At 36.6% G+C, this 12,212-nt stretch overlaps 1 protein-coding gene across 7 annotated transcripts in view; it reads right to left on the bottom strand.

The window, feature by feature from the left end:
• Window positions 1-1,289: 1,289 nt before the first annotated feature.
• LOC109180685 (ABC transporter C family member 12-like) overlaps window positions 1,290-12,212 on the bottom strand; it is a 113,617-nt gene continuing 102,694 nt past the window's right edge. For 5 of the 7 annotated variants that reach the window (XM_019330381.1, XM_019330379.1, XM_019330380.1 and 2 more), the window contains exons 17-28: window positions 11,489-11,629; window positions 10,408-10,608; window positions 10,199-10,297; window positions 9,948-10,100; window positions 8,690-9,066; window positions 8,227-8,407; window positions 7,765-8,088; window positions 5,880-6,636; window positions 5,209-5,330; window positions 2,711-2,956; window positions 2,110-2,527; window positions 1,290-1,697 (exon numbers count right to left, since the gene is read on the bottom strand). In XM_019330381.1, the coding sequence (XP_019185926.1) occupies window positions 1,597-1,697; window positions 2,110-2,527; window positions 2,711-2,956; window positions 5,209-5,330; window positions 5,880-6,636; window positions 7,765-8,088; window positions 8,227-8,407; window positions 8,690-9,066; window positions 9,948-10,100; window positions 10,199-10,297; window positions 10,408-10,608; window positions 11,489-11,629 (3,120 nt within the window). In that variant the 3' untranslated portion in view covers window positions 1,290-1,596. Of the gene's footprint in view, window positions 1,698-2,109; window positions 2,528-2,710; window positions 3,050-5,208; window positions 5,331-5,879; window positions 6,637-7,764; window positions 8,089-8,226; window positions 8,408-8,689; window positions 9,067-9,947; window positions 10,101-10,198; window positions 10,298-10,407; window positions 10,609-11,488; window positions 11,630-12,212 lie in introns of those variants that run through there. The other 2 variants (XM_019330384.1, XM_019330383.1) reach the window with 2 other exon arrangements.

Raw genomic sequence — 12,212 nt, 5'->3', positions numbered from 1 at the left:
CAGTTCATATCATCATCATTACTAAGCACCACTAGATTAAATTAACAACCATAACAAATTAACAATTCAAATGGCAATTGATTAATTAGCAAATTAAGCATTGCAACTACTCAATCATACTAAAATGATCATGGAATTTAGCACAAGAAATTGATAACTACCTACAATCATTGACAAAATTAAGAACAATAAGAACTCACTATTGTAAAAATGAACCAAGCTTCAATAATCCATAGTTAGAAAGAATGGATTTAGAACCTAACCACTGAAGTCATTCAAAGAAGGTTCAAGAAAAGAAATTTAAAAGTGTAAGAGTAATGAAAATAAAACTTGTTGTCTCTAATGATCAAGCTAATTAAATATATATATCCATGTTTTCCAAGCTAATCTTCCTCAAAAACTTGTCCAATTTCATGCAATGAAGAAGGAAATCGTTGGCATTTGAAATAGGTGTAAAGGTTGAAACTTAAATGTAACACTTAAATAGTTCATTCAAGATGCTCTGGCGTGATCATGCATTACAAGATAAACAATATAACGGGTTCAATTCTGGATCCATATCTTCTATCTCTTAAAAGCTAACTTTAAATTCTTCATAAATCACCCAAACATTTCTTGTTTTGTCTATTCTCACCCAACATTTCTTGTTTTTTCTATTCTCACCCAACATTTTTTAATTCACAAAAATAAGACCAAATAATAAGAATTAGGACAATTTTAACTGTCAATAAAACCAAAATCATTATTCAAAAATGCACTAGTTACATATCTGTTACGAAAGGAAAGGGAGGGTATTCTAATGTGTTGTCATGTATTGTCAAACTGTCTTATAGAAAAGAGAATACAAAGTCCTATGAGTTAGAAGACTAAAAATAGGAAACAAGTTTTCATATGCTCTACTTACCTAAACCTCTAAACTGCCTAATATATAAAGATTCTATATATCAAATATATATATTCCATAACAATATCTATCAATAACACGGTGGGTAATTGGGTTCCATATATGAACTTATTAAGATTGTTGGGTGGACACTTCAAGGATGATGACAGCAATAATAATTAAGATGTGGAAAATTGGCGAGATAAAGAAAATCAGTGCACATATGAAGAAAGCTAGCACACATATGAAGCAAAACCCAAAAAAAAAATGTGCTGAGTCAAAATGTCAAATACACCCTTCCTTAAAATGAAGTTTCATCAAAAAATTACTAGAAAGATCAAAAGTATCCAAAATATGATAGTTTTGGATATTAAATAGAAAAACTGATAGTCTAATATTAAACGTGAAATTGTAACTGAAGATAAAAACTGAAACGATCACAACCAATGATGATCAAGTTTGACAAGTATTCAGTTTGAAATCTCAAAGTAAGAAAATCATCAAGTTTGACTCTAACCTAGGAGTCAATGTATTTTCCCCCTATTATGTTGAGATTGAGTACCTCCTGGCTCTTGGCAATTGGCATAGAGAAAATAATACCAAAATCAATTTAACTAGGTACAATTCTTCTTATACAGTACACGACTTTGACAAGAAAAAAGAGAAAAAAAAAAAGTGGGGGGGGGGGGGGGGGGTGGGGGGGTGGTTTGGTTCTACATTTCTTCATCATGATTCCAAATTTCTGATCTTTCTGCAAATCCATTTTCTTCAAGTTGGTATCTTCCATGTCCCAACCTGCTCATTACAGCAAGACCTGGAACACAATTTGTATATATAAGAAGGAATCAGTGACTGTTAACAGGCATTCAAAATGAGACAAACCAACACTTTTTATGGCCTTTCTTATTTTTTTTGGTCAGACCACGAGGTTCCTAAGCAGGCCCTAACTGTAGGAAGCCCGTACCATACTCAGACTAATTCCCGTTCTCACCGGGCCAGCCCAATTAAGAAACAAAGTACTGGTCAAGATTGCAGGTTCGAACTCCCAACCTCTCTTATGGGACAAGACTGCGCGGCCACTTTATGGCCTTTCTTATTGAAACATAGCAACTAGGAAATCATGTCCTGTAATTAAAAACAGTGACTGAATACCCAATTAGCCAGAAGTGATGTCAGCATACACAGCATGTAAGTGGGGGAGGGAGATAATTTAAAATTTTAAATACCTTCAATAATTCTTAGGAGAGATGACCACCATCTCTGTTGAGGGACCTCACAGCGATCTAGCACCTCTTGGATGACTTCATCATGTTTCCCCTCCAAAACACCTTGCAGTGTTACAACTGCATCCTCTGTTTTCTTAAGAATACTATTCTCATCTTCAAACCCCAACACTTTAAATTCCTTGATTGAATCAGCAAGGTTTTTAGCAAGAGCAAATCGTACAGCGTCAGTCCAATGGGAAGATACAAAGAATCTCCCCGTCTCATTTACATAGATGGGATTTGCTTCTTTGGATTTGTTCCCATCAAGTACTAAACTACGTAAATACTGAGCATTTGCAGCCCCAGTGCTAAGAACCATCTTCGAGAAAGCACTCGATTCATTCAGTAGAAGTTTCTCTGGGGTATCATACTCCAAAACCTGTTGAGAATACTAAATACTTGTTAATACCAAAGTGCAATTATTCCTGAATTTAAAGAAGATGATCCCTTAATCAATTTTTAAAGCTTTTAATGTCTCTCAAGCTATTAATAGTTTTTGGGATAAAAAAAAAAAAAAAAAAAAAAAAAGAAAAGCAATGACAGAAATTGTAAAAGTGCATACCCGGCCAGCATCAAGCACGAGAATGCAATTGGTGTCAATGATTGTATTGAGGCGGTGAGCAATGATGAGCATAGTGCATGACTTGAATTCTTCTCTTATAGTCTTCTGTATAAGCGAGTCGGTTCCAACATCAACAGCTGCAGTTGCTTCATCAAGAACAAGGATCTTTGACCTCCGCAACAATGCTCGAGCAAGACTCAATAACTGCCTCTGTCCAACACTGAAGTTCTCGCCTCCCTCTGTAACCTTCATGCAGTCAAAGCCACCATAGTAGAGAAGTAATTATTGCCCCTTTTCCTACTTTCATCCTTTCACGAGGATTTTCTTAATAGACTTCCTCTGGTGAGAAGTGTTGAAATATAAGAAAGTATAACTGTAGCTCTACTTGTATCTATATATACCCCTTGTTCTCACTAGTTTTATAATGGACACAATATTAGTATTGTCATTTATAAGCAACTCTTTTGTTTGGTTTCATATACTGTTAGAGAAATAGGGTGTTAGTTGAGAGGATCTCTCTTAGCCTTAGTTTTAGGTATTTGAAACCTATGGCTAAGATTAGTTCTTGTCTAATATAAATAACTCTTATACTTCCTTGTACATTGACACACAAACATATAGAAATATATAATTCAGTTTATTGTTTAACATGGTATCAAAGTGAGATTGAGGTGACTGGGTAGTGGGTGTTGGTCAAAAAGAGGAGGCGACACCGGCGGGAGAGGCAGAGCGGCCACCGGAGTCCTCACGCGCCGCCACGTGCCGGCGCAGTCCTAGGGTTCTGACGCCACGCGCGGGCGCGTGGGCAGTTCTCCGGCGTCTTCTCCGGTCGCGGCCAGTACTGTTGGGCTCGTCTCTGAACACCCAACGCGTCTGCAGTGGTGGTGTACTCCGGTGTTGCGAAGGGCTACTGCGTTTTGGACTGCTGTATTTTTGGACTGCTGTGTTTTGGACTGCTGCGTTTTCAGGTTGGTCTGTTTTGTTTATTATGGCTGAGGAGAGTGAGCAGATGATGGAGGGCTGCGTCGAGTGGTTCAGTGAGGGGTTTGGGTTCATAACCCCCGATGACGGCAGCGAGGATTTGTTTGTTCACCAGTCTGGTGTCAGCCGAGAAAGAGAGACGACCAAAAGAGATGGTAGGGGAGGTCCATGAAGCTGGGTGGTCTGAGGTCCACGAAGCTGAGGAATAATTAGGCAGTAGTTTTCTTTTGTTTATCGTATTCGTATTAATAAGTCTTGAGCTTTGTATTTTGTTTATCATAGTTTGTCGCTTTAAGTTAACTTGGTATGGGAGCAATTCTAGGGTCTGAGTTGAGTCAAGTGCAGCTTGTTCAGTGTGCGTAAACAGGGGTGTTGCAGGAGTGGGCAGCACAGGTGCCAGGAGTGGGGTGGACCTGGCATACCGCGGGGGAGGCCGACGGCTGAAGAGTGATTCAGAGTGAATCAGTTTACGTGCATGCACCAGGGAAACGCTGTAGTGTTAGGCAGCGTTGATAAGGGTGCATGGTGAGAGGGACAGGTGCACTGTGGTCTAGCAGTGCTAAGGGTTTGTGGAGTGAGAGGCAGGTACGCTGTGGTGTTAGGCAGCGGTGATAAGGGTGTGGGGAGTGAGAGGCAGGTGCGGCGCTATGGTGATTGGCCTAGCTTTTGTTGGCTCCGTAGAAGCATTGTTGATGCGACAAGGTGCGTTGTGGACTGGTTTGGCACAGCGTGGTTCGAAGGTTCGAGTGGTTCAAGACTTGGGCTTATGAGTCTAGGTGTGGAGTCCTATGGTTCATGTGATACATATGTAACAAGTTGGATGCTACAACTTGAGGGGGAGTGTTAGAGAAATAGGGTGTTAGTTGAGAGGATCTCTCTTAGCCTTAGTTTTAGGTATTTGAAACCTATGGCTAAGATTAGTTCTTGTCTAATATAAATAACTCTTATACTTCCTTGTACATTGACACACAAAACATATAGAAATATATAATTCAGTTTATTGTTTAACATATACGTAGCTTTCGCCTTACTAGCAGGAGCAGGTGGTGGCTATTAGACACCTGCCAGGGCTATTAATTAATCAATTTCAACAAGTTTCATAATTCAAAGGGCAAATTACTTTTCGAAAGCTTGAAGCTGAAAAACTGGTTTTTAGCTAGAAGTCTGAATGAATTTTTTCATGTTAGTCTTATGATCTCAAACTGGTTTTGAGTATTCTCTAGACAGTATTTTTCGTAAGAAGAGTTGGGGAGTTTGGGATCTCAACAAAACCCAACCATCATGTCAAGGGGTTTCTCTAATCACTTTCATTGTGGAGATATGATAAATACATCATATGTACCATACTAGCATTCACCACAGCTCCAGAGAAGAAAGACTGTGGGTTAAACCACACTAAAAAAAATTGAATCCAATCAATTAGCTATTCTAACCCATGGCCTTATAAGCCTATATGTTCTCTCTTATTTTTTCAATGTGGGACTCTAAACAAGGAGAGAGGGAGAAAGAAATCGTACCTCTGCATCAAGACCAAAAGCATTCCTCCTTATGGCTTCCTTTAAGTGTGCACGCTCTAGTGCTTCCCAAAGGTCAGCATCATTGTGTTCATTAAAAGGATCAAGATTAAACCGGAGAGTTCCTAAAAAGCAGGAATGAATGGTCATGAGAATGACTTAACAATCTGTAAAATATTAGTATTTTTTAGACAGATCAGTCCCACCATTTCAGGTTTTTAAGCAATAATAACTTCATATAGTAAAAAAGAACCCCAGAATAAGAAAATTAATCCTGACTTGTTCTCTAAATATCCTCAGCTTAGCAGGAACTTAATCAGTTAATCTTGACACATACTGTAACAATTAAGTGAATACAGCCAAAAGAAAGCAAGACTCTCAGCTTGGATTTACCTTCTGAGGGCTGAGGCTCATAAATATAGCACAATTTCCTCAATTGTAGTAGGTACACATAAATAGGTGAAGGAACAAGAGGATCATATGTGTGCACCTTAGAAATTCAGCAAGATATAATGCTTGTATATGTGCACCAGATAATGATAGACTAGCATGCTTCTATATACCATTACTGAAGCAAGTACAAGTATCATATCATAGCAAGTACAAACTACAAACGCAAACAAGCATGAGAATATGAGAAAACAGAACCGTAATGACAAAAAAGACATACACACCTGAGAAAAGAACTGGAGTCTGTGGTATGAGACTGAGAGCACTGCGAAGATCTGTCAATCCAAGACTAGCAATGTTATAGTCATCAATCAAGATTCTTCCTTTCTGGAGTTCTACAATCCGGAATAATGCATTTATCATGCTGGATTTTCCAGCCCCAGTTCTTCCAACAATTCCAATTTTTTTACTTGAAGAGATTGTGAAGGACAAGCCATGGAGGACAGGAGGAAGTTCAGATCTGTAACGTAGCACAACATCCTCAAACTTGATTAATCCAGATGAAGGCCATCCTGGTGGAGGACGGTTGCTCTCTATAACGTCAGGAGCTTCTGATGTCAAATCTATATAGGTCCCAACACGCTCAACTGCATTTAGACTATTTTCAGCTCTGCTTGCTTGTCTAAAAACATTACCGAGCAGAGTTGTAATATTTAGGCTGTAACTTAGCAGCAACCCCATTGAAGAAGCAAATGCAACCTTATTTTCTGCTCTTCCATTCTCCATGACAGCAAATGTTGCTGTCAACCATACCATGACACCTCCCAATGTTTCAAGCCTTATGCCTAGCCAGCGATTAGAGCTTATGTTAACAAGAGTGAATCTCACATTGTTGTCCATAGATTTGCCGTTAATGCTTGCCAATCGGTCATATGCTTTATATGCACGGATGCTAGATAAACCATTTAAAGCTTCTCCAAACTGTGCATATACAGGAGACCTAGTAATAGAGTCCAGACGTTTTACTTCACGAGCTGTGCTCTGTGAAACATATATAAATAGTTAAAAATTTATATCAACAGAGTCCAATGAAATACAATTATAACAAAAACACAAGAAAGTACACTAAATGATGTGATGTGATGTGATGTGACAGAGCAGCATGCTTAATAGTGTGAAATATAAAAGCAGTGTTTGATCAAACAAAAGTTGCAACAAAGCCACAGAGGAATGAAAAAAATGCAAATCAAGAAAAGTATGGTTTATTCATAAATGTGGCTCCAAAACTGAGAATTTAATATCAAATAATAAATTACCGATCACTTTAATGTCTAAAACCACCATTAATTAAAAAGTTCAATAAAATATATCATATTTATTTTGTCAGTTTCTCCGACCCCATATAAAACCCATATCATTACTTTTAATCTAAAAATATTTTGTTGTAGTTTCAACCCATATCATTACTTTTAATCTAAAAATATTTTGTTTTAGTTTCAATAATAAAGCATGGTTATTGCTGGTAATGTAAACAGATTAAAAACTTGAAATCACTTGATTTTGCAATTTGTGTACAATTGAGTAAAAGGTTCTTGCCAGCTGTTTCCACTGGGGCAGTTCAGGGATTACAATGATATCCATTCAGTAACAAAATTTGCATGAGATTTTCAATAACAAAACCAGAAGTACCAATAACAATGTCCAAATAAAACATATTGAGCTAATTTTTTATGCACATGCTTGATAATGAGAAAAAAATAAATTTTTTTGATGCAGATTCATATTTTGAAGTGGGAGCAGCTCATCTAGTGGCTTCCAGGAATGTTCTGGGTGGTTAATTTACTATAGTGTCAAAAATCACATATTACCTAACAATTGGAAATACTATAATGAAAGTTCAAGCACAACTCTTTTCTATTTTCTGCAAATTATAGCTCTACATATGTAAACAAATCATCTAAAGAAAAGAAAGTTTAAACAAAACTACTGAAATATGTGCATGGCACATGTTTGATGAAGTGTTTTACTTGTTTTCACCAACCAATACAATTATATACCCTCTTTGGTTTTGGAAGTTTCATGTATTGAGAGTAAAAGAGGAAAAAGTATAAAAAAAAAAAAAAAAAAAAAAAAAAAAAAAAAAAAAGGAAAGGATAAGGTTTGGCCAACCTGGTAATACAGATAAGCTGCATAAAATAGTATCATAAGTGGCATTATTGCCCAGAGGGATATAGTGCTGACAGCACCTATGAGTGCAAAAGTTGAGAGAAGTTGCCATACTTGGCTGAGAAACTGATTAACAGAACTTGCAACATTGCGATCAATATCACCAAGATCTTTTGAAAATCTGTTGATGATTCGCCCAATGGGGTTAGTGTGGAAGAATACCATAGGGGCTCTGAGTATAGAATGAAGCATTGATTCATGAAGTCGTTTAGCGGCATTAAGGCTAGATATGATCAACCAAAAAGAGTTTCCCAAGGATACTAACACCTATACATGTTGGAAAAAGAATCAGAAAATTACAGTCTTTATTGAAGCTTACAGTACAGCAAGCTTCACAATTATCACACAGTTAGCGGCATAATATTCAATTAATGCCAGTTGTTACAGGCTGCATAGAAGTTATACCTGTGTAGATGATACCAAAGCATAAATTAAGATATAGAAGGCAGCTACATAGTCCTTTGAGGTGCTTTTTTCAGTCCACACACTTAACCATGTGCTACTTAGTAGTCTGAGAACTTCTGTCATAGTATAGAAGAAGAACAATACCATGACCACCCAAAGTCCTCCCAAAGCATTTGTATACCTGGAAAAAAAGAGAGAGAGAGAGAGAGAGAGAAGGCAAAACAGTAATTATAATACAGAACACAGAATAGGAAAGTAGTTTACGTTGCTAGCACAAGTCTCCTAAAGAACCTTTCTTTTGTATTAAGTTGTTATAATTACCAGGATTATAACAAAGGTTACATCTTCTACAGATAAAGTTGTGTAGGTTAAATTCTCAAACACACTAACTTTACCCAATAAAAACATTGAGGTCAAATTGAAAAGTTAAGTTTATAATCTAAAATCATAAATTATGTATTACCTCGTTAACACATTCCAGTTTACAACACCTGTCTCCCGTTCTTCCTGTTTGACAAGAATAGATTTACCTTCTTTCCTTTTGGCCATTGAGGTTGCATCATTTAGCTGCTCCGGCACCACGATAGTAGAAGTCTGTGAAGATTCACTATTATTTTTTCCATCTCTTGCATCACTGCAGTTCTCCATCTTCCCCGCATTTTCCATTAGCTTTTGAAAAAGTGTGCCATTTCTGTAAAGCTCCTCAAAAGTTCCATCCTCTTTAACCACACCGTCACATACCAGAATAATTCTGTCTACATGAGGAAGAAAATGTAGCTGGTTTGTTATAAGCACTCTAGTCTTCCCTTGCAACTCTTCTTTTATACAGTTATTGAAAACCTGAAAAAACATTGTAAACATAGGATTGGAAAAAGGTACTTTCTATTAATCACAAGGAAAAATGAGGTCCTATATGGCTATATATACATGAGAGAATCCCTAAATAAGGTAATGAACTAAATATTGATTCTCATACCTATGGACATAATTCCTACATTACTATATTACTCTTTTAGTAACAAACACTTTGAGCAGCATATCAAATTATATTTGTGTAGAGTTCACTCAATTAATAAGCTTAAGTCAAATGAGTCCCTTCCATATATATACACAGAGCTTAGCTTTTCGAAGTTCTGATGCTTGCCAACTTTTTAACTCCTATTAGCATGGAAATTCCTATAAGATTCCAGCTTGATTCTCAAGTATTAGAAGATGGAATATGGTACAAATGGCACAAAAAACTTAGGCAGCAGCTCTTATCTCTACTGCATGGTTTGCCACTTACACCAAATGGAAAGTCCCAGATAATATTAGCTAAATTTTCTGGAGCTAAGGCCTTGCATAAGGAAGACGCATAGTAAAAACCTTCACAGAAGGGTCATCTTTCATTGTGTGCATTACCTATGAATAGGTACTTTAAAACCCTTCGGGAAAAGTTCTATTCTTTTTATCATATCTGTTGGAAATAGGCAGTCATATTTACTCTACTCTAGGAAGTTGTAGCTTTGAGAAGATAAGTAGTTTTTCAGCATTTATTATGCCCTTTCATATGCCTTTCTTTATGCCTATATATATGGTTGTAATCTGGAGTACTAGAGACATATACAATGAAATAAAGCATCATTTCTTCCTTTTCCTCTACTGTTCCCACAATATCTATTCACAATAAATCACAAATGTGCCTATTTATTTTATAGCAGGAAAAATAGGTATATAACTACCTGTTGGGCAACATGCGCATCTAGAGCACTTAAGGGGTCATCAAAGATGTATACATCAGAGTTTGAGTAGACAGCCCTTGCCATGGAAACTCTTTGCTTTTGTCCTCCACTAATATTCACCCCTCTTTCTCCAATCTCTGTAAGATCTCGACCCTAAAAGGTGTAAGAAAAATTAGAAATTTCAAGCTCACATTAGTGAAGAGTGGAAACTAAATATCTGTAAAAACTTACTGAGAGTCCACTAACTTAACTGGAAGTAAGTCAAGGTCATGATGCATTGCGGTGACATCTATGGCCTTCCAATATCGTGTTGGTTCAAAACTAGACCCAAATAATATGTTTTTGCGTACCTGCAAAAAGGATTTAAATTTAAGACAATTGAATTACTTACAGTCACCAAGAATGGAAGTGCTTACATATTATGGCTAGTGAAAATATTAAGAGGGTCTGGAAAACTCACAGTAGCATTGAAAATCCACGAAACTTGAGGAACATATGCAACAGTTCCTCTAAGGGAAACATTTGCATTGCCCAATGGAGGAAGCTCCCCAAGCATTGCTGATATTAGAGATGTCTTTCCTTCGCCGGTCCCACCTACAACAGCAACTAGCATGCCGACTGGAATATCCAAATTTATATTTGATAGTGTGGGCTTCTTCGCCTATAAAAGTAGAATTTTACAAACTTTGTTCACATTTAACAAAAGAGTTTGAATTCAGTAAAATAGTCCATTTTTTTCCAGCACCAATCATCTCAATTCAGTAAAACTCAAAAGGATAGGAATGGAGGAGGGTGTGTGTAGGTGCGAACTGAATACTGTTGATATAACTTGTGATTTAAGAATGTAGAGAATAGAATGAATATATACGGAGTAATAAACATCAATAGCTAATCTATGTTAAATAACAGATGTGGGATACTATTACTAAGTCCTAAATCTAGGAACATAATCATATCATATAGCATACAGATGTGGGTATTGCAAATACACATAGCATCATAATATAAAATATACATGTTAACAGTCCTTCATTAAATTAATCAAGTAGACATGAAGTATCCAAGAAAAGCAAGCCACTGTAAACTGCAAAGATTAGACTCATATACCTGACAAGAACAGAAAATAAGATATGAGGATATTGGTTAGTGTCATGCCATTCCTTATAATGCAATTGAACTATATAAAAACTCACATATTAATGTAGAACATGGAAACTTAAAAGGGGTAATCTAGAAAACATATTCCAGACACTGATTTCTAAACAATTTGTTTTTCTTAGAGCTCATTCTTGGTGAGAATATGCCATAGTCATAAAAAAATGTCTGAATGAAAGTAACTTTATAGCAAAAAGTGTTAAATCTATTACATGCTTCCAATAGTTATACATACATAAGATCTTAAGGGATCTTATTTTGATTTCTGGACAAGGTTTTTCAAGATGGACTTAAAACCGCCAATTAAATACCACCCAAATACTTGAGAAATTGCAAACAATTTGATATACCAAGCTGCACAACGAACAGATAGAGACAGAATTGACCTTAGGATCCCATGAAAAGTAGCCGTCCTTAATTGAGATTGCAGGAAGCCCAGGTTGAAGAGGTGGATTAGGTAAAAGGATTCTCTCTTCAGCAAGGAAAAGTTCCTCCAGCCGCTGTACGGACACATTAGCATTTACAGCCTACAAATTTCAAGAAATTTAGAACTTCAGGCAGGAAAAGCAAACTAGATGAACTCAATTCAGTGCAGGCTTAATTCCACACTAATTGGAGTTGGTTACATAGTGTATATTTCTCCATTAAGCTCCCTTTACTATCTTGAATGATAGCTTGGTCCACTAGCCTCTTACACTAACAATAATTCATGAACAATTCACGGAAAAACTCTCATAGTCATGCAATGCCACAAAAATGTTGAGTTCAAGTCCATCAGTTATTATGTATGTATTTTTACTATGTCAAATTGACATTTTAGCCAACTTATCAGTCAATCCTTTTCAGCTCCGGAGAAGTAAACATTGAGCACACATACCTATATTGCCACTAAAAACATATGATAAAACTTCAAGAACAATAAGCTATTTGTTTATAACAATATTTGATTCATATTTTCTGAAACTTACTGGTACTTCACCTTTTCAGTTTCTATCAGTTCCCTGACATAATTAGTTTCAAATTGAACACTGCTCTTAGAATGTGGGATAAGTTACAGCAGATACGTGCAAACAAATGTTGTGCACGCCATGTAGTAACACTCTCATTTGT

Source organism: Ipomoea nil, unplaced genomic scaffold (genome assembly GCF_001879475.1).
Source record: "Ipomoea nil cultivar Tokyo-kokei standard unplaced genomic scaffold, Asagao_1.1 scaffold1031, whole genome shotgun sequence".
Taxonomy (NCBI): Eukaryota; Viridiplantae; Streptophyta; class Magnoliopsida; order Solanales; family Convolvulaceae; genus Ipomoea; species Ipomoea nil.
This window is presented reverse-complemented; position numbering and strand designations above follow the sequence as displayed.